Source organism: Oncorhynchus tshawytscha, linkage group LG25 (assembly GCF_018296145.1).
Source record: "Oncorhynchus tshawytscha isolate Ot180627B linkage group LG25, Otsh_v2.0, whole genome shotgun sequence".
NCBI lineage: Eukaryota > Metazoa > Chordata > Actinopteri > Salmoniformes > Salmonidae > Oncorhynchus > Oncorhynchus tshawytscha.
In genome coordinates, this window is record NC_056453.1 from 16,766,326 (window position 1) to 16,789,070 (window position 22,745).

General features: G+C 46.2%; 1 protein-coding gene across 4 annotated transcripts in view; it reads left to right on the forward strand.

The window, feature by feature from the left end:
- ca10a (carbonic anhydrase Xa) overlaps nucleotides 1-22,745 on the forward strand; it is a 313,370-nt gene that overhangs the window by 111,004 nt on the left and 179,621 nt on the right. For all 4 annotated transcript variants that reach the window (XM_042306024.1, XM_042306026.1, XM_024387817.2 and 1 more), the window contains one exon: nucleotides 16,834-16,976. In XM_042306024.1, coding sequence (XP_042161958.1) covers nucleotides 16,834-16,976 — 143 coding nt within the window. The remainder of the gene's footprint in view (nucleotides 1-16,833; nucleotides 16,977-22,745) is intronic.

A 22,745-nucleotide genomic window follows, 5' to 3' on the forward strand; every position in this document is an offset into this window, starting at 1 on the left:
GTACAAGCACTTCACTACACTCGCAATAACATATAATAACAATGCGTATGTGACCAATGCAGTTTGAGATTTGATGTGTTGGGTCGTTGTCCTGTTGAAAAACAAATGATAGACCCACTTAGACCAAACCAGATGGGATGGCATATCGCTGCAGAATGCTGTGGTAGCCATGCTGGTTAAGTGTGCCTCGAATTCTAAATAAATCACAGACAGCGTCACCAGCAAAGTACCCTCACACCATAACACCCCCTCCTCCATGCTTTACGGTGGGAAATACACATGCGGTGATGATCCGTTCACCCACACCGCATCTCACAAAGACATGGCGGTTGGAACCAAAAATCTCCAATTTGGACTCAAGACCAAAGGACAAATTTCCCCCAGTCTAATGTCCATTGCTCGTGTTTCTTGGCCCAAGCAAATCTCAAATCTCATGGTTTCTTTGCAGCAATTCGACCATGAAGGCCTGATTCACTGCAGTCTCCTTTGAACAGTTGATGTTGAGATGTGTCTGTTACTTGAAATCTGTGAAGCATTTATTTGGGCTGCCATTTCTGAGGCTGGTAACTCTAATGAACTTATCCTCTGCAGCAGAGGTAACGCTGGGTCTTCCATTCCTGTGGCGGTCCTCATGAGAGCCAGTTTCATCATAGCGTCTTGAAAGTGGTTTCTCTTTGCGACTGTTCATAATATGGACTTTTCTTTTACCAAATATTAACTGACCTCCATGTCTTAAATGTAAAAAATGAAATACATTCCAAAATGACGGACTGTCATTTCTCTTTAGCTTATTTGAGCTGTTCTTGCTCAAATAATATGGACGTTTACATACTATATTTCATAGTACATTTGATTAGTATACAATTTCCAGATCTGTGTCAGTGGATGTGTACATTTGATTAGTTACATTTCCAAAGTTCAGTGGATGTGTGCTCCTCCCTCTTCTGTAGAGGTGGAGCTCAGCCCTAGACCAGCATGACGCTGGGTAAAATAGATTATCCACACACGCAATAAAGCCTACATGCTTGGACATGCTTGAACATGCTTTGGTAGACAGCAAGATTGAACTAGAAATAGCATGGTTAGAGATTTGATTTGATTTGATTTGATTTGAACTTCAGGCTGGTTAGAGGTCTGCTAGAGGTCTGCATAGGACTGATTTCTTCGTCCAGCTCCTGACCACACCTGCTGCTTTTCATACCAGTCCCACTGGCTTTCTGTCCAACACCCACCCGCTCCCGCAAGAACTGGTCATAAACCCAACCGCAGTCCCGCAATGATATTTTAGGCGTAAGCTATGTGACACAGCTAGCGTGCCAGCCATGGTACAAGCAATGTTTTTCCATATAGGCAATATCAAAATGTGCAAAAATAAATGAAGAGATAGGTATAATAATATGGGTCAGCAATGTTTTTTTTTTCAATGCACTGCAGTAAACTTTAGCCTAATTATATTTAGGAAGTACATTTCCTTGAAAGATAACTTCCCTGTGCTTTTCTGCCCATGCATAGTCTACAGTCTACTCTTATTTAATTGAGACCACACGTGCACCTGATCTCACACGTATGGCTACTGAACTTGAAGCAGCAACAATGATGAGAGAGGACACTTGCACTCTGACCTCCCGCTCCCGCCTGCTGCTTGAAAAATCTCTGTCTGGACCTGCGGGTCCCACCAAGGTAGTAAAGCTGCTGTAAAATGGTGTGCTGCTATAGTACCGTGTTGGGCTGCAGTGACTGGAATTATCTATGGTTCTGAACAGTGTGGGGCTGTAAGGGAGTGGTGCTGTACAGCTTGGCGTTCTCGTGAGTTGAGCTGTGGGGCTATCCAAGGTGGTGAGCAGTTTATTATCTAGCGCGTGGTTGTGTGTGCGTGCGTGTGTATGTGCGCGTGGTTGTGTGTGTGCGTGTGTGCGTGCGTGCGTATGTGCGCGTGGTTGTGTGTGTGCGTGCGTGCGTGCGTATGTGCGCGTGATTGTGTGTGTGCGTGTGTGCGTATGTGCGCGCGGTTGTGTGTGTGTGCATAGGTGCGTGCGTATGTGTGCGTGGTTGTGTGTGTGTGCGTGCGTTTGTGTGCGTGGTGTGTGTGTGCGTGCGCGTGCGTGCGTATGTGTGCGTGGTTGTGTGTGGTTGTGTGTGTGCGTGCGTGCGTATGCGCGTGATTGTGTGTGTGCGTGTTTGCGTATGTGCGCGTGGTGTGTGTGCATGTGCATGCGTATGTGCGCGTGGTTGTGTGTGTGTGCGTGTGTGCGTGGTTGTGTGTGTGCGTGCTTGCTTGCGTGCGTGCGTATGTGCGCGTGGTTGTGTGTGTGGTTGTGTGTGTGCGTGCGTGCGTATGTGCGCGTGGTTGTGTGTGTATGCGTGTGTGTGTGCGTGCGTATGTGCGCGTGGTTGTGTGTGTGCGTGCGTATGTGCGCGTGGTTGCGGGTGTGCGTATGTGCGCATGGTTGTGTGTGTGCGTGCGTGCGTATGTGCGCGTGGTTGTGTGTGTGTGCGTGTGTGCATGCGTATGTGCATGTGGTTGTGTGTGTGTGTGCGTGCGTATGTGCGCGTGGTTGTGTGCGTGCGTGCGTATGTGCGCATGGTTGTGTGTGTGCGTGTGCGTGCATGCATATGTGCGCATGGTTGTGTGTGTGCGTGAGTGCGTGCATATGAGCGCGTGGTTGTGTGTGTGCGTGTGTGCGTGCGTATGTGCGCGTGGTTGTGTGTGTGCGTGCGTATGTGCGCGTGGTTGTGTGTGTGCGTGTGGTTGTGTGTGTGCGTGTGTGCATGCGTGCGTATGTGCGCGTGGTTGTGTGTGTGCGTGTGGTTGTGTGTGTGCGTGCGTGCGTGCGTGCGTATGTGCGCGTGGTTGTGTGTGTGAATGCGTAAGTGCGCATGGTTGTGTGTGTGCGTGTGTGCGTGCGTACGTATGTGCGCGTGGTTGTGTGTGTGCGTGCGTGCGTATGTGCGTGTGGTTGTGTGTGTGTGTGTGTGTGTGCGTGCGTGCGTGCGTATGTGCGCGTGGTTGTGTGTGTGCGTGTGTATGTGCGCGTGGTTGCGGGTGTGCGTATGTGCGCATGGTTGTGTGTGTGCGTGCGTGCGTATGTGCGCGTGGTTGTGTGTGTGCGTTCGTGCGTGCGTATGTGCGCATGGTTGTGTGTGTGCGTGTGTGCGTGCGTGCATATGTGCGCATGGTTGTGTGTGTGCGTGAGTGCGTGCATATGAGCGCGTGGTTGTGTGTGTGCGTGTGTGCGTGCGTATGTGCGCGTGGTTGTCTGTGTGCGTGCGTATGTGCGTGTGGTTGTGTGTGTGCGTGTGGTTGTGTGTGCGTGTGTGCATGCGTGCGTATGTGCGCGTGGTTGTGTGTGTGCGTGTGTGCGTGTGTGCGTGCGTGCGTGCGTATGTGCGCGTGGTTGTGTGTGTGCGTGCGTAAGTGCGCGTGGTTGTGTGTGTGCGTGTGTGCGTGCGTGCGTGCGTATGTGCGCGTGGTTGTGTGTGTGCCTATGTGCGCGTGGTTGCGGGTGTGCGTATGTGCATGGTTGTGTGTGTGCGTGCGTGCGTATGTGCGCGTGGTTGTGTGTGTGTGCGTGTGTGCATGCGTATGTGCATGTGGTGTGTGTGTGTGTGCGTGCGTATGTGCGCGTGGTTGTGTGTGTGCGTGCGTGCGTATGTGCGCATGGTGTGTGTGTGTGTGTGCGTGCGTGCATGCATATGTGCGCATGGTTGTGTGTGTGCGTGAGTGCGTGCATATGAGCGCGTGGTTGTGTGTGTGCGTGTGTGCGTGCGTATGTGCGCGTGGTTGTGTGTGTGCGTGCGTATGCGTGTGGTTGTGTGTGTGCGTGGTTGTGTGTGTGCGTGTGTGCATGCGTGCGTATGTGCGCGTGGTTGTGTGTGTGCGTGTGGTTGTGTGTGTGCGTGTGCGTGCGTGCGTATGTGCGCGTGGTTGTGTGTGTGCGTGCGTAAGTGCGCATGGTGTGTGTGCGTGTGTGCGTGCGTGCGTATGTGTGGTTGTGTGTGTGTGTGCGTGTGCGTATGTGCGTGTGGTTGTGTGTGTGCGTGTGTGCGTGCGTGCGTATGTGCGCGTGGTGTGTGTGTGCGTGTGTGCGTGCGTGCGTATGTGCGTGTGGTGTGTTTGCATGTGTGCGTGCGTGCGTATGTGCGTGTGGTTGTGTGTGTGCGTGTGGTTGTGTGTGTGCGTGTGTGCGTGCGTATGTGCGCATGGTTGTGTGTGTGCGTGCGTGCATATGCGTGTGGTTGTGTGTGCGTGTGTGCATGCGTGCGTATGTGCGCGTGGTTGTGTGTGTGCGTGTGTGCGTGCGTGTATGTGCGTGCGTGCGTGGTTGTGTGTGTGCGTGTGTGCGTGCGTGCGTATGTGTGGTGTGTGTGTGCGTGGTTGTGTGTGCGTGCGTGCGTATGTGCGTGCGTATGTGCGTGGTTGTCTGTGTGTGTGTGGTTGTGTGTGCGTGTGTGCGTGTGGTTGTGTGTGTGCGTGTGTGCGTGTGGTTGTGTGTGTGCGTGTGGTTGTGTGTGTGCGTGTGTGTGTGTGTGCGTGTGTGCGTGTGGTTGTGTGTGTGCGTGTGTGCGTGTGGTTGTGTGTGCGTGTGTTGTGTGTGGTGTGGTTGTGTGTGCGTGTGTGCGTGCGTGCATGCGTATGTGCATGTGGTTGTGTGTGTGTGCGTGCGTATGTGCGTGTGTGTGTGTGCGTGCGTGCGTATGTGCGCATGTGGTTGTGTGTGTGCGTTGTGTGTGTGCATGTGTGCGTGCGTGCGTATGTGCGCGTGGTTGTGTGTGTGTGCGTGCGTGCATATGTGCGCGTGGTTGTGTGTGTGCGTGTGTGCATGTTGTGTGTGTGTGCGTGTGGTGTGTGTGTGCGTGCGTATGTGCGCGTGGTTGTGTGTGTGCGTGTGGTTGTGTGTGCGTGTGTGCGTGTGGTGCGTGCGTGTGTGCGTGTTGGTGTGTGTGCGCGTGTGTGCGTGCGTGCGTATGTGCGCGTGGTTGTGTGTGTGCGTGCGTGCGTATGTGCGTGTGGTTGTGTGTGTGCGTGCGTGCGTGCGTGCGTATGTGCGCGTGGTTGTGTGTGTGCGTGTGTGCGTGCGTATGTGCGTGTGGTTGTGTGTGTGCGTGTGTGCGTGCGTGCGTGCGTATGTGCGTGTGGTTGTGTGTGTGCATGTGTGCGTGCGTGCGTATGTGCGTGTGGTTGTGTGTTTGCATGTGTGCGTGCATGCGTATGTGCGTGTGGTTGTGTGTGTGCATGTGTGTGTGTGTGCGTGTGTGCGTGTGTTTGCATGTGCGCGTGCATGTGTATGTGCGTGTGGTTGTGTATTTGCGTGTGGTTGTGTGTGTGCATGTGTGCGTGCGTGCGTATGTGCGCGTGGTTGTGTGTGTGCGTGTGTGTGTGTGCGTGCGTATGTGCGCGTGGTTGTGTGTGTGCGTGTGGTTGTGTGTGTGGTGTGTTGTGTGTGTGCGTGCGTATATGCGCATGGTTGTGTGTGTGCGTGTGGTTGTGTGTGTGCGTGTGTGCGTGTGGTGTGTGTGTGCGTGTGTGCGTGGTTGTGTGTGTGCGTGTGGTTGTGTGTGTGTGGTGTGTGTGCGTGTGTGCGTGTGGTTGTGTGTGTGCGTGTGTGCGTGTGTTGTGTGTGTGCGTGTGGTTGTGTGTGTGCGTGTGGTTGTGTGTGTGCGTGTGGTTGTGTGTGTGCGTGTGGTTGTGTGTGTGCGTGTGGTTGTGTGTGTGCGTGTGTTGTGTGTGTGTGCGTGTGGTTGTGTGTGTGCGTGTGGTTGTGTGTGTGCGTGTGGTTGTGCGTGTGCGTGTGGTTGTGTGTGTGCGTGTGGTGTGTGTGTGCGTGTGGTTGTGCGTGTGCGTGTGGTTGTGTGTGTGCGTGTGGTTGTGTGTGTGCGTTGGGTTGTGTGTGTGCATGTGGTTGTGTATGTGCGCGTGGTTGTGTATGTGCGTGTGGTTGTGTGTGTGTGCGTGTGGTTGTGTGTGTGTGCGTGTGTGTAAAAGTGATCCTCCAAAAAAAGTCTCTCCTTTAACTCCACGTCACTAACTCTTCCCAATCACTGCCCACTGAAGTAGATAGAGGAGACAGACATTAGCTCTTATTAATATCTCTCCACTGAAGATTAGCCCTGAAAAAAATAGTACTGACCGCCATTGTGTGATACCATGTAAGTCCCTATTTCAGGACATGAAAAGAGAAGTCAGGGATTTCTATTAGCGAACCTTATCAGACTCTTAGCTCTTAGCCAAGAGATTAGCATGGTTCATTTTTTCTTTCTGCTTGGAATTTTTTTTTGGGGGGGGAATCCAGCTTCCTGTTTTAGTCCAATGAAGAGAACTGGGAAAAAATACAAACTTGAATTACAGAGCTAAAAGCTGCCTTTAGCCCAAATCTTTTTTCCAGGCTTTTTCCCAGAAGACCTGTATGTACGTACATTTGACTTAGAGACAATTTTAAGACCTGGGTCGGATCTGTGTCAGTGTATCTGTAGGTTATATTAAAGTTCTATAGAGGTGGAGCTCAGCCATAGACCAGCATGACCCTGGGTAATAAAGCCTACATGCATGGACATGCTTTAACATGCTTTTGTAGACAGCAAGAGAGAAAGTGCATGTTTACGGAGGATTCATCAGGCCACCAAGGGAGGAAAGCTGCTGTGAATTGGTGTGCTGCTATAGTGTGGGGATGCAGTGACTGGAGCTTTGAGTGGATCTGCCCATGGTTCTGACAAGCGTGGCGCTGTAGGAAATGGAGCTGCCCATGGTTCTGACCAATGTACGACCAGTGTGGGGCTATAGGAAATGGAGCTGCCCATGGTTCTGAATAGCATGGCACTGAACAAAATGGAGCTGTCCATGGTTCTGAAGAGTGTGGCGCTGTAGGGAGGGGTGCTTTCCATGGTGCTGAGCAGTGGTGCTGTGCAAGCCTCAAACCCTGTGGTCCCAGGATCTCACTCCCTTAAAACGATAATGTTCGTTATTGGGCCCCAGTGGTCCTTGTTGGCAACCGGCAAGTTAAATATGCAGACCCTGTGTGTGCATGTGTGTGAGTGCATGTGTGTTTGTGTGTGTGAGAGAGAATGTATGTGAGAGTGCCTGCACGCCTGTGTGTGTGCGCGCGCACGCACGCTTGCTTATGTCCCTGTGCATGTGCGTGTGTGTGTCTCTCTCTACACTAGCCGCCAGGTTTTATATCCAGGTCCATTAACAACGTGACAGGAGGGGTTAGCTTGATGGACATGTTTATTGTTCCTCTGACAAGCAAAGCTAATGAGCCCCACAGAGCAGTGCTATAGGCCGGCAGCATTACACTAGCATCAGAGGACGAGCACCAACATCACCTACTGTCACTGGCCATTTAGAGTAGGGCCACACACACACGTGCACGCACACACACACACACACACACACACACACACACACACACACACACACACACACACACACACACACACACACACACACACTCACACAGCCCATCTCATGCTCTCCTTATTATGGAGGTGTTTAATACCTGAGGTATTTACCTTTGTCATGATGGCAGGCCAATGATTTACCGTCCCCTCCGCTTACCGTCAGCTAGTGGCGCCAGCGCTAGCTCCGTTAGCCATAATGATACAGCTGATACAAGCAGTCTATTGATGATCTGGACTAATGAGTGTGTGTGAAAGTAAAGGCACTGACTGGCTAATGGGTTAGCTGTCAGTGTACTGCCATCAGAGTACTGCTACTCATTCATGTCCTTCACTCCCCCTACATCCTCAGATGTTCCTTAAGAGTTCAATTTGTATTGAATATTGAATAAAGGTTGCCATAGCAAAATGCCTAGACGTGCTGTACAACATCAGATACATTTCAATTCATGTAGTGCTGCAAAAAGATCTCACAGTTTTACCGATTTGACTTCAGATTTGGACATTTAACTTCTTTGGAATAGGGGGTGGTATTTTGACAATTTTTTTGACAATTTTTAATGTAACTGGGACCTTTTGGAGTGCCAACAGAAGGCATATATTGCATATATTGTATCGCTATTTCTGACTTTCGTGTCGCAACTCCCTGGTTGAAAATGAGTTGTTATGCATTTGTGTGCTGGGCGCTGTCCTTGCATAATTGCATGGTTTGCTTTCGCCTTAAAGCCTTTTTGAAATCTGACATGGCGGCTGGATTAACAACAAGTTAAGCTTTATTTTGATGTATTGCACTTGTGATTTCATGAAAGTTTAATATTTATAGTAATTTAATTTGAATTTGGCACTCTGCAATTTCACCGGAAGTTGTCGAAATAGCGTCCCACTGATCCGCAAGAAGTTAACCAGTTTTCTCCTAATGTCAAATTTTGTTGATCCAAACATAACATTTCTCAGTGTAGGTTTTTGATAGGGTTAAAACATCCTTTCCAACCGGTTACGTTAAGAATGGCCAACATTGGCAAGGGGCATGGCATTGGGCGCATTCAGCGTGGCTGAATTAAAATAAAATAGTAATTAGGCCTACATTTATTTATTTTTATAATTATTATTAATTTTTGCATTTTTAAGCCAATTTCCTGCAATTCTCTGAATTTTTCCATGGAAGCTGAGAGAGCATTTTGCATTTAAATTATTTTTTTCCCCTGCAATTCTATGCAGTTTGCCATGTGTTCTTTGGCTCAAACTTAATAACAAAATAAATACTGTTAAATCATTGTTTTTGGACTGTTCAATTCCCCTGACTGTTTAGCTTTTATTTTGGTGATTGTTAGTTCTCAATGATTATACTATTACATCATATGTAGGCCCATTGTCTTTTCTACCTACTTTACATTTGATTTTATTCGTTTTAGTTTATACTGAAAGCTTTTTTCCATCAATTTTTGGACGTAGACAGTTTGGATAAACAAATCCCTGAAGGGTTAATGTTTGGGAAAGGGTTCAAGAATGTTGTAAAAATGTAGGTACTTACCAGAAAAGTATCTTTGACTGTGTTTTAACTCCCTGTTTTCTGAGTCACCTGGTGACTGCACTGTTGACAGGATTTCAATATTGTATTCCTTCCGTGGCAACCGGTCAGGATTTGAACACGTCTCATTCTGTTCAGAACAGCAACGAACCCTCTCCGCACAATGTCCTCCATCTTGTGAGCAGGATGGGGAGCAGAGAGAGGCAGTGTTTCAAGTGGAGAGCCAGAGGAATTTTGACATTCCCTTTAATGCTACTCCCAGACACTCATTACCATAACGGTTCTTGCATAATGGTTCTTTGCAGTTCAGAAAAGGGTTCTTTCTTTTTTTAGTTATAACTCAAATGTATTTAGGGGTGTGGTTTGCTCAAAGCCCTTTTTGTGAAACAATGAGTGAGTGTCATTCCAGTTTATCTAATCTGTTGTGTTTTGTGATTACATGTTAAATGTGACTATGGACAGTGACAGTGTCTTGTGAAAGACTCAAGTACAGTATGGCCTTGTATCAATTGAGAACTGTTGCCAAAATCAGTGGTTCTCAATTCTATCCTTGACTTCTAGGTGTTCCAGAGTTAGAACACCTAATTCAACATGTCAATTTAAACAATAATAACACCTATGGTATTTTAACAATATAATATGGCTAACCAGAATAAAAACCTCTGAATGGTTCTTCGAAAGGATATACAAAGGACCATTGACATGAACGAAGGTTCTTTATAGAAGCATTCTCCATAAAGGGACTATAAATAACCATTCAAAAAAATTCTAGAGCATAAAAAGGGTTGTGACCATAGCGTAAACACTTTTGGGTGCTATATATAGAACCTTAGAAAAGGGTTATTTATAGTACTAAACCAGTTCCATTTTGAACCATATGAGCATGATTCTTTATAGAACCTTCAAAAAAAGGTTCCATATAGCCCCAAAAAGGGATCCGCTATGCTGTTACGAACATGGAAGTGATTGCATGTCATGGCTGTAATGGGCTCAATGGAATACATTGTCTTTCCGTTGCATCAATAAGAACGGTAAAGCTTAGTCTGGCATTTAACTCATCTTCTCGACACTTACATCAACAGAAAGAGAAGAAGGATAACATTATTTTGATGGGTGTTCATTTTTTGTGGAATTGAAAAAGGTTATCATTTTAATACAGTTGAAATGAGATGCACTGAAATGAAAGTTAACTTCCAACAATGAACACTCGGATTATTGTGATATTATGTCTGATTTCACATACAATGTATAGTATGTACAGATAGGTGTAATCTAGAGCCAAGCATGTTGATTTTTAATCCCAGGATATCCTGCTATTGACAAACTTGAATTATGCAACAGAACGTGACAACAACAGTAATTAATGAGGCAGTCCAGACAGCACCGGTGAGTGCAGGTAGGCCTAGACAGAGCAAGTTATTGGTGGTTCCATCCCTTTATGTTAATTTATTCATATTTGCAAAAATACACCCACATATTTATGCAAATTAGACACCTATCATGTTCTTTATTTTTTAACACAAAACTATACCTGATACCATTAGAAAATGTATATATGCATTCTAAGAAAATAAAAGGGAAATTTGACACTAAATTGTAAACACGAATACCCACCAAAATCCCTGAAATCCATTCATTATTTGTCCCTGCCAATAAAATGTTTTATCTGCTATAATTCAGTAAATATCTGATGGATGTAAACAATTATAAAAGTTTGGAGTATCTTCATCCATTATCCAACTGTTGCATTTAGTAGAATAAAAAATAAATACTTTTAACAATTTTGATGAACGTTGGCACTGTATAAATGATGTGTGTGTGTGGGCATAGTCTCTGTGTATGTCTTTACTTACAGCACCATCCTCTAATGCACTCTCCTCCAGGCAGGGCTTTACTGGTTTCTGTTGTCCATGGTAGAGGAGGGTCTAATTGTGTAGTGTCTCCTCTCTTCTCAGACCCCCGAGGCCCAGAGCTCTGCCCTGATCTCTACCCTCCTCATCCCCAAATAAAACCACCGGGACGGCCCAGAGTCAACACATAACCCTGTTCCTTCCAGGGCTGCTGTCACCTTAATTAGCCTGCATACACAGCTGAGAAACTACACTAAGTACATGTTATCTATTGGTGGATAGGTGGTGGTTTACAGGTGGGCTGATTGGTGATTAGCTGACTGAAGGAGGAAAGGAAGGAGGGAGAGGAGAGGAGGGAAGGAGGGAAAGAAGCGAAAGTGAGAGGCAATGAAGAACGGAAGGATTATATGCCTCGCTATATGATTATGTGAGTTAATTATCGAATCAACTGTCATGAAATCCTATTATTCTCTCCATACCAAAATCACACATAAAGGATCAAAGTAAAAGCACAGGGTGAGTCCTTATAGAGCTATTGAATAATGAATGATAAAGCTCCTAAAGCTAACTTCCGAAGATAAGTCCGCATTTACGTAGGTTATCCCTGGCCAAATCTTCATTCCGTCGTGTTCAGTCGTCTGAAAAAGGTGAAGTTATCGACAGGTCCTAGAGAACTGGCCGACACATCCCCTCTCCCTCCACACATCACAGCACCTACAGTATGTTCCATCCAGCGGCTAAAGGCCAGCTCATAAATATCCCTGTCCTCTTTTACAGCTTGCCAATAAGAAATGAAAGTGAGGTTAATATGCGGCAACAGACGGCCTGATATATGGGAGGTAGGGGCTTTTGGAAGGCAGCGAAGCCAGTGAAGGGTCCTGTTGGGCTATTGACACGGCTGCTTGTGCCTATGTTCAAGGGTGTCGGGTGTCCCCTGCCCTGGTAGCCACTTGCATGGATCAATGGATTGATCACGTACACTCACTCCACACATGGATTTCCTGTCATTTCTCGGGAAGGATTTAGCATCTGGAGCGTGGTTTCCGCCCACTTCCTCCCCTTCTCTCCCTCTCTCTCTCTCATCCTCCCTCTCTGAGTCTCACAGGAAAGACATTACTGCCAATTCAATAGTACCTTAAACAAGAGATGACTCTCCAACTCTCTAATGTATTTTTATTGTGTCGTTTTCCCCTCTTCCCCCCCCCTGGCAATTTTGCAGGCTGGAGTAATTTGGTTTTGACAGCAGGGCTGGGTTGTAGTGTGTGTCTGTGTGTGTAGTATATTGGACAGCAGGTGGTTTCGTTGACTGGTGAAAGATGGCTGGGCTGCAGAGTGTGTAGTGGAAATGCTCATATTTAATTCACATCATGCTAAACCGCTCTTACAGACAAACTACAGAAGTTTCACTAAACACTGTCCAGTCCAAGTCCAAAGGGTGTTCAGTGAGTTGAGCAGGTGCAGGAGAAGCCGTTTCAGTGAACCACTCTGGGGTTGTACACGGGCTTTAGCTCAGCCAACGCTGCCAATGCTGTCTTGTCAGCCAACATTGTCTTGATTCACACATATGTCCTGGGTTTGATACTTGAACGCTCTTACGGGTATAGTTGTGCCTAGGGCTGTGGCGGTCACGGAATTTTGAATGACAGTTATTGGTCAGCAAAAACAATAACAAAAAATTGAGGAAGTGGGGTGTTACCTAGGTAACCAAAGACTCGTTTGCACTCTGCTTGTTTCAGCAATTAGCAACACCGTTTCATCATGTAAAGAGTCCATGTAACCGCAGAAACGGACTCAACCACACAAATGCCCGGCCGTACCTCTTCAGTCAGCTGTTTGTTCCACAAACAAAACAAACCCCGGGTATGAAGGTTATTTTATTTTCATGACGGTCTTCATCCATAATCACCTGTTACACAACTACACTGTAATTGTGCCAGCCCTAGTTGTGCCACCATAAATAACATGTCAACCCTCCACCACTCTCCTCTTTCCAAGTTTCTGAACATGACAACATGACGCCAGTGACCAACAGCTGCTGTACTGTATGTTTGGAAACTTTCCAAGATACACATGGAATGTGGATTATGCCTCAGAATGAAGTTCCTTTTCACCATGAAGCATCAAAAATGTCAAATTCAGCACCACCTTTTTGCCAAAGACACGAAGAGAATCGTAGCCATGATGTATTGCTGCTCTACCAGACTTGATAGTGAGCAATGTGAGTGGTCCCTCGAAGGCAGTGGTTACAAACCAATCGATTGTGATCGACTGGTCGATTTCCCAAGGCATTCCTGGTTGATCCCCAAACATTTCTGTAAAAAACCCAACGCCAAAGCCTTTTTTTTCATTTTGCGCTGTTTGCGGTAGGTGCACTTGATTCAGCAGCCCTTGTGCCCGGAAGCCAAGGTGTTCCCATTTTGAACTATTTCATGTGTCTGAGGGTAGAACTCCGCCTACTTGGCAAGTCCAGACACCAAATCAAATGCAGCTATAGGCCTACAGCTGGCCAATCAGATATCTCAGATCACTGTGTCTGCACAGTTTCCTCGAGCCGTTAACTCGAACGCACAGCAAAGTTGATACTGAGATTTAAAGTCTTGAACAACCATGACTAGAGAGAGACTCAACCAATACAGCAAAGAGCTGCTGTTTTTATGTGTAAGTTCATGTTTAAATTGTTATTCATCACTGTCAACACTTTGTCAACACCTTTGTAACCCATAAAATGTGTGTTCTCCCTACTTCCACTCACGCTACAACCAGCACTGCAGCTGCAATGAATGAGTGGCAAAAGTGTTTCGATACGCTCGTGTTGTTATTATTAGAGCCTTGAGTCTTTTTTAATATCGGGGAAAATGTCACTTTCTCTAGTCATAGGAGTAATAACATGAATTGGTGTATGAGGCAAAAATAATGCAGTGCGACTTGAGTTTTGCCATCTGCTGGAAGACTGTGTTCTCTTTTCCTTAGAGGAGAGAAGGAAGGCAGCCTGCCCGCTGCTCCCTCCCCTCAGACGGATCATCAGATGTCGGCCATCAGTCCAGCAAAAATAGAAAAGAAGCACTATTATGCTCACTTAGCTGTGCCTCATAAGTAATACAACATAATTGTCTATTACCAGTGTGATCATATACCTAATAATAAATATAGAGAGTTGAAGTCGGAAGTTTACATACACTTAGATTGGAGTCATTAAAACACATTTTTCAACCATTCCATAAAATTCTTGTTAACAAACTATAGTTTTGGCACAAATTACACAAATTATTTGTGTGCATGACACAAGTAATTTTTCCAACAATTGTTTACAGACAGATTATTTCACTCCACTACGATCTCGGCAAACATTTCTGTATGGACCCTGCTTTGTGCACGTGGGCATTGTCATGCTGAAACAGGAAAAGGCCTTCCCCAAACTGTTGCCACAACGTTGGAAGCACAGAATCGTCTAGAATATCATTGTATGCTGTAGCATTGAGATTTCCCTTCATTTCCCTAAGGGGTCTAGCCCGTGATTATGAAGAACAGCCCCAGACCATTATTCCTCCTCCACCAAACTTTACCGTTGGCACTATGCATTGAGGCAGGTACCGATGGCGGCAAGCTTTCCACCACTCCAGCTGACATTTGGCATTGCGCATGGTGATCTTAGGCTGCTCGGCCATTGAAATCCATTTCATGAAGTTCCAGACGAACAGTTCTTGTGCTGACGTTGCTTCCGGAGTCAATTTGGAACTCAATACTCTGCAGTCCCCTTCTGTGAGCTTGTGTGAACTACCACTTCACGGCTGAGCCGTTGTTGCTCCTTGACATTTTCACTTCACAATAACAGGATTTACAATTGACCTTGGAAGTTCTAGCAGGGCAGAAACTTGACAAACTGACTTGTTGGAAAGGTGGCATCCTATGACGGTGCCATGTTGAAAGTCACTGAGCTCTTCCATACGGGCCCATGTTTCCTATGGAGATTACATGGCTGTGTGCTCGATTGTATACACCTGTCAGAAATGGGTGTGGCTGAATCCACTAATTTGAAGGGGTGTCCACATACTTTTGTGGTGTATATGGGAATTTCCAATAGTGGAAATCACAGAGTAAAAATAATATTTCTAGTGCCTTCTTGAGTTCCTTATGTGATTCTAAATGGAATCCTGGCTGTGATTCTAAGCAGAAATGTGTTAATCCATGTGAAATGCTAGAAACTATGAAGACATCCTTCCCTCTGCACAGGATGAGAGTTCCTGCCGTCAGTGGCCAAGTCTTATATAAGACATCAGTGGGGAGAAAGAGAAAGAGATGTAGAGAGAGGGGGAGAGATATAGAGAGAGGGACAGAGAGAGAGATTAATATAGAGATAGCACTTTCCCTGTAGTGTCATCCTCTCACTGTGTCCTGCCAGTCTTACGGCAGTACATAGAAGTGCTATCTGATGATGCTAGAGTTTGCTAACTTTGTTCTGATTAAGCCTGGATGACATAACTGCTCATATCCATTTGCTGCTTGGGGTTCTTCTAGGTGACCTACATACATCCTCAAAAAGTTCTACAGCTGCACCATTGAGAGCATCTTGGCTGGCTGCATCACTGCTTGCCTTGGTATGGCAACAGCATTGCCTTGGATCGCATGGCACTACAAAGGATTTTACAGACAGCGCAGTACATAACTGGGGCCGAACTCCCTGCCATCCAGGACCTCTATATCGGACGGTGTGAAAGGAAGGTCCGGAAATTTTTGACAATGAGGACCTTTATCTACTTCCCCAAAGTCAGATGAACTCGTGGATACCGTTTTTATGTCTCTGCTTGCGGTTTGAAGGAAGTCGCTAACTAGCGCTGGCATAATTGCTAAATAGTATTAGCGCAATAACTGGACGTTTATGGGTATCTGAAAGCATGCTAGCAGATACCCATAGACTTCCAGTCTTTGTGCCAATGCTAGTTAGCATTAAACTACCTCTAACTTCCTCGAAACTACCTCTAACTTCCTTCATACTGGACAAAGAGAAATGGTATCCACAAGTTCATTTAACTCTGGCGAAGTTGCCAAAATCCCCAAATATCCCTTCAAAGACTCCAGCCACTCAAGAAATAGACTGTTCTCTCTGCTTCCGCACGGCAAGCGTTACCGGTGCATCAAGTCTGACACCAACAGGCTCCTGAACAGCTTCTATCCCCAAGCCATAAGACTGCTAAATAGCCAACAAACTGGCTCCACAGACTATCTGAGTTGACCCTAGATTTTTTGCACGGACTCTATGCACACTCACAGGACTCTACATACAGGACACACACACATGCATGCACGCACACACATGCACACGCACACGCACACACGCACACGCACACGCACACACACACACACACATTCATCATACACAATATGCTCCTGCTACTCTGTTTATCATACATCATGATAGCTAGTCACCTTACCCCTATACTGCACATATCTATCTATACCACTCCAGTATCTCTCCACATCGTAAATATGGTATTGGAACTGACCCTGTATATAGCTTCTTCCTTTCTCGTGTTCTTCTTATTTCTTATTTGAATTTCTCATGTTTTTGTTCGATCTTATGTTATTTTCTGTCCTATATAGATATTGATTTCTGCATTGGGTTTAGAGCTTGCAAGAAAGACATTTCACTGTATTTGTGCACGTGACATTAAAACTTGAAACTTGATAGTTCAAAAACGACTGTGTGTGTGTGTGTGTGTGTGTGTTTGTTTGTGTGTGTTCGTTTGTGTGTGTGTGTTTTTTGTGTGTGTCTTTGTGTGTGTGTGTACTAACTTATAGTGTCCCTATTACATGTGTAATCTACGCTCTCCCATATGACCGATAATTTACTTCGCATCACCATAGAGTAGCCCTAACAAAGACACAACAAAACCCTCCTTAGCCGCTCTTATCTCTTTTGCAACACATGCTAACCGTTTTGTGTTGCACCTCTTTGTATTTCAATGCCATTGTTTAGTACACATGCTAACCGCTTCTGCCCTATTGCATCGCCATCGTTAGCAACACATGCTAACCGTTTTGTCTCTACTTCTTTGTGTGTTGCAGTGCCGTCATTCTGGGGGCTGGTGAACTCAGCTTGGAACCTGTGCTCCGTGGGGAAGAGGCAGTCTCCCGTCAACATCGAGACCAGCCACATGATCTTTGACCCCTTCCTCACGCCCATCCGGCTCAACACGGGAGGGCGCAAGGTAAACAAACACTCAACAATGGGCCTCTCAGAGTGTGTACCAAATTGCACCCTCTTCCTATATTACTATCCAGTGTACTACTTTTGACCAGGGCCTGAATCCGAAATGGCACCCCATTCCCTATATAGTGCACTGGTCAAACGTAGTGCTTTACATCCATAATAGGGTGCTATTTCAGACCCAGCATTATTGTCTAGGGTGATGGATGTCGCTGCATTGACGGTTCCTCACTGCTTTGTTTGGGAAGCCTCGAGTTTGTGGTACTATTGTGTTGTTCTATAATGCTGTTGTATGGTTTGTTAGGCAACTAGCCATGTACAGATCTCTGATCAATGTTGCTGGCTTAAACGCTTCACTTTTTTTATCCCGGTGAACAAAGTCGGTTGTTTGTCACAGTTTCATTTTTTACAGAGACAGATGGCATTGGATCAACTCTACATTGTCTGGATATTACCATAATACATATTGGTTCACACATGCAACACAAACACAGTAAAATGTTACCGGAAAAGAGACCTATACAGGACAAAATATTTATTTTATATGAAATCCGTTGTGAGGGAGAACCACAAAACGGCGTAAACACAAACACACATACACAGACACATGAATTAGCCACATAGATATATATTTTCTTATATTTAATTTGATTTATTTCACCTTTATTTAACCAGGTCGGCCAGTTGAGAACAAGTTCTAATTTACAACTGCGACCTGGCCAAGATAAAGCAAAGCAGTGCGACAAAAACAACAACACATAGTTACACATAAACAAACGTACAGTCAATAACACAATACAGTGATCAGTAAGCTGCTCTGACAGCTGAAGCTTAAAGTTAGAGTGGGAGATATAAGACTCCAGTGTCAGTGATTTTTGCAATTCGTTCCAGTCATTGGCAGCAGAGGACTGGAAGGAAAGGCGGCCAAAGTAAGTGTTGGCTTTTGGGATGACCAGTGAAATATACCTGCTGGATTGTGTACTATGGGTGGGTGTTGCTATGGTGACCAGTGAGCTGAGATGAGGCGGGGCTTTACCTAACAAAGACTTATAGATGACCTGGAGCCAGTGGGTTCGGCGATGAATATGTAGTGAGGGCTAGCCAACGAGAGCATACAGGTCGCAGTGGTGGGTAGTACATTTTTTACAATTTATTATTATTATTTTTTTACCTTTATTTAACTAGGCTAGTCAGTTAAGAACAAAATCTTATTTTCAATGACAGCCTAGGAACAGTGGGTTAACTGCCTTTTCAGGGGCAGAACAACAGATTTGTACCTTGCGAGCTCAGGGGTTTGAACTTGCCATCTTCCGGTTACTAGTCCAACGCTCTAACCACTAGGCTACCCTGCCGCCCCGTACATGGGGCTTTGGTGACAAAACGAATGGCACTGTGATAGACTACATCCAGTTTGCTGAGTAGAGTGTTGGAGGCTATTTTGTAAATTACATCGCCGAAGTCAAGGATGGGTAGGATAGTCAGTTTTACGAGGGTATGTTTGGCAGCATGAGTGAAGGAGGATTTGTTGCGAAATAGGAAGCCGATTCTAGATATCATTTTGGATTGGCGATGCTTGATGTGAGTCTGGAAGGAGAGTTTACGGTCTAAACAGACAACAACACTAGGTATTTGTAGTTGTCCACATATTCTAGGTCAGAACCGTCCAGAGTAGTGATGCTAGTTGGGCGACGGTGCGGGCAGCAATCAGTTGAAGAGCATGCCACGGAAGTTGTATGGCATTGAAGCTTGTTTTGGAGGTTTGTTAGCACAGTGTCCAAAGAAGGGCCAGATGTATACAGAATTGTGTCGTCTGCGTAGAGGTGGATCAGTGAATCACCAGCAGCAAGAGCAACATCATTGATAAATACAGAGAAAAGAGTACAACCGAGAATTGAACCCTGTGGCACCCCCATAGAGACTGCCAGAGGTCCGGACAACAGGCCCCCCTGATTTGACACAGATCTCTGTCTGAGAAGTAGTTGGTAAACCAGGTGAGGCAGTCATTTGAGAAGCCAAGGATATTGAGTCTGCCGATAAGAATGCGGTGATGACATAGTCGAAAGCCTTGGCCAGGTCGATGACGACGGCTGCACAGTACTGTCTTTTATCGATGGCGGTTATGATATAATTTAGGACCTTGAGCGTGGCTGAGGTGCACCCATGACCAGCTCAGAAACCAGATTGCATAGTGGAGAAGTTACGTCGGGATTCTAAATGGTTGGTGATCTGTTTGTTAACTTGGCTTTCGAAGATTTTAGAATGGCAGGGCAGGATGGATATAGGTCTATAACAGTTTAGGTCTAGAGTGTCGCGGTCATCCCCCTCTTCAAAGGATCTCAGACGATCTCAGACGATACGAAAGAAAGTTTGAATAGGCTAGTAATAGGGGTTGCAACAATTGTGGTGGATAGCCCAGCTGTGGTTGTGATCGTCTAGCCCAGCTGATTTGTAGGGACACAGATTTGCAGCTCTTTCAGAACAACAGCTGTCTGGATTTGGATGAAGGAGAAGCGGGGGGGCTTGGGCAAGTTGTTGCAGGTGGTGCTGAGATGTTGGCCAGGGTAGGGGTAGCCAGGTGGAAAGCATGGCCAGCCGTAGAAAAATGCTTCTTGAAATTCTCGATTATCGTACATTTATCGGTGGTGACAGTGTTTCCTATCCCCGGTGCAGTGGGCAGCTGGGAGGAGGTGCTGTTTTTCTCCATGGACTTTACAGTGTCCCAAAACTTTTGGGAATTAGTGCTACAAGAAACACATTTCTGCTTGAAAAAGCTAGCCTTAGCTTTCCTAACTGACTGAGTATATTGGTTCCTGATGTCTTTGAAAAGTTGCATATCGCTGGGGCTATTCGATGCTAATGCAGAACACCACAGGATGTTTTTGTGCTGGTCCAGAGCAGTAGTCAATTCTAGGGTGAACCAAGGGCTTTATCTGTTCTTAGTTCTACATTTTTTGAATGGGGTATGCTTATTTAAGATGGTGAGGAAAGCACTTTTGAAGAGCAACCAGGCGTCCTCTACAGACGGGATGAGGTCAATATCCTTCCAGGATACTCGGGCCAGGTCGATTAGAAAGGCCTGCTCACTGAAGGGTTTTGGGGAGCATTTGACAGTGATGAGGGGTGGTCGTTTGATGGCGTACCCATTACGCACACAGGCATTGAGGCAGTGATCGCTGAGATCCTGGTTGAAGGCAGCAGAGGTGTATTTAGAGGGCAATTTGGTCAGGATGATAGGGTGCTCATGGTTGCGGATTTAGGGTTGTACCTGGTAGGTTCCTTGATAATTTGTGTGAGATTGAGGGCATGTAGCTTAAATTGTAGGATGATCGGGGTGTTAAGCATGTCCCAGTTTAGGTCAACTAATAGTATGAATTCTGAAGATAGATGGGGGGCGATCAACTCACATATGGTGTCTACGGCACAGCTGGGGGCTGAGGGGTATCTATAGCAAGTGGCAACTGTGATAGACTTGTTTCTAGAGAGGTGGATCTTTCAAAGTAGAAGCTCAAATTATTTGGTCACAGACCTGGATAGTATGACAGAACTCTGCAGGCTATCTCTGCAGTAGATTGCAACTTCGCCCTATTTGGCAGTTCTATCTTGTCAGAAAATGTTTTAGTTGGGTATGGACATTTCTGGATTTTTGGTGGCCTTCCTAAGCTAGGATTCAGACACGGCTAGGCCATCCGGGTTGGCGGAGTGTGCTAAAGCAGTGAATAAAACAAACTTAGGGAGGAGGCTTCTAATGTTAACATTCATGAAACCAAGGCTTTTACGGTTACAGAAGTTAACAAATGAGAGCGCCTGGGGAATGGGAGTGATGCTGGAGGCTGCAGGGCCTGAGTTAACCTCTACATCACCAGAGGAACAGAGGAGGAGTAGGATAAGGGTACGGCTAAAGGCTATAAGAACTGGTCGTCTAGTGCGTTCGGAACAGAGAGTAAAAGGAGCAAATTTCTGGGTGCGGAAGAATAGATTCAAGGCATAATTTACAGACAAGAGTATGGTAAGATGTGAGTACAGTGGAGGTAAACCTAGGCATTGAGTGATGATGAGGTTTTGTCTCTAGAGGCACCATTTAAGCCAGGTGAAGTCACTGCATGAGTTGGGGGTGGAAAAAAGGTCTAGCTAAGGCATATTGAGCAGGGCTGGAGGCTCTACAGTGAAATAAGACAATAATCACTAACCAAAACAGCAATAGACAAGGCATATTGGCATTAGGGAGAGGCATGTGTAGCCGAGTGATCATAGGGACCAGTGTGTAGCCAGGCGAGCTGGAGACACGGCGATTCAGACAGCTAGCAGGCCGGGGCTAGCAGGCTAGCAGATGGTCCTCAGGGTGATGTCGTAATGGGAGAGCCTGTTGAAACTCCCGCGAACAGCTACGTCGGCAGACCAGTCGTGATGGATCTGCGGGGCTCCGTGTCAGCAGCAGCAAAGGTTCCAGGCCAATTGGCAAGAGGTATTGAAGCCCAGGAATTGTCTGATGGATCTCTTCGGCTAGCCGGGAGATGGGCCTAGCTCTAGGCTAACTGGTCCTTGCTTTGGGACAGAGACGTTAGCCAGGAGCAGCCACTCGGATAGCAGCTAGCTAGCTGCGACGATCTGGTGTAAAGGTTCAGAGCATGCGGTAGGAATCCAGGAGATGTGGTAGAGAAAAAGCAGTCCCATATGCTCTGGGTTGATATCGCGCTTTGCAGACTGGCAGGAATTGACCGGGCTGAGGCTGGCTGATGTCCTAGTTAACAGTGATGACTGCTAGCAGTGGCTAACTGACTACTAGCTAGTAGCTAGTAGTAGATACCATAGCGTACCGACAACAGTAGCGCAGCGTTGTATCTAAATGCATACCCTGCCATATGATAACAGCAGTTGGGAGGTGGGTGCAGTTTGGCTGTGTTCCAGAGCTCATGGTTGCATGTTGAGATGATTACTATGATGAGGGTGTGTTTACATGCCAGGGGTTGGTACAGGGTTACCCCAGGGCCGTGGCAGGAGCTGCAGGGGCATGGGCGCCCATACAGATTAGCCCAATGGCATGAGAGAAATCCACAATTACTCTGTTTATCTGGAGAAAGATAAATAGTAGACAGTAGAGGAGGGAGAGAAAGAAAGAAAGAGACATGGAGATAGATAAAAGAGCCCTGAGGGACAACTGTAATCAAATTCAGTGGCTAAACAATGCTATTACCTCTGTCATTATTGTTGGGAATGTAACTCCCATGCATTTGAGTTTTATATGTTTTGAAATGGCACCAGGAACTTCTATTAGGGAAAGGGGGATATCTAGTCAGTTGTACAACTGAAATGTGTCTTCCGCATTTAACCCAACCCCTCTGAATCAGAGAGGTGCAGAGGGCTGCCTTAATCAACATATTCAGCACCCAGGAAACAGTGAGTTAAATGCCTTTCTCAGGGGTAGAATGACAGATGTTGACCTTGTCAGCTCAGGGATTCAATCCAGCAACCTTTCGGTTAACTGGCCCAAAGCCTCTACCCGTCAGGCTACCTGCCATACTACCCATCTGTGGGTTCGGTTCAGATAAAGGTGAGTTTTGTATTACATTTGAAGCAGCACACAGGGCAAAGATATAGTGATGTAGGACCTGGTAGTTACTGCTCTTGTCAAACATGAGCCCTTTTGGCAGCTATGTGCATTTAGCTGATTCCTGTTGTCACAGAAGTTCCTTCCTCTATGAACAATTTTGTAGGTTTGCCCTAAACTCCAGTGGAACTTTTTCATTCATCAAAGTCAAAGAAAGTTTTCAGA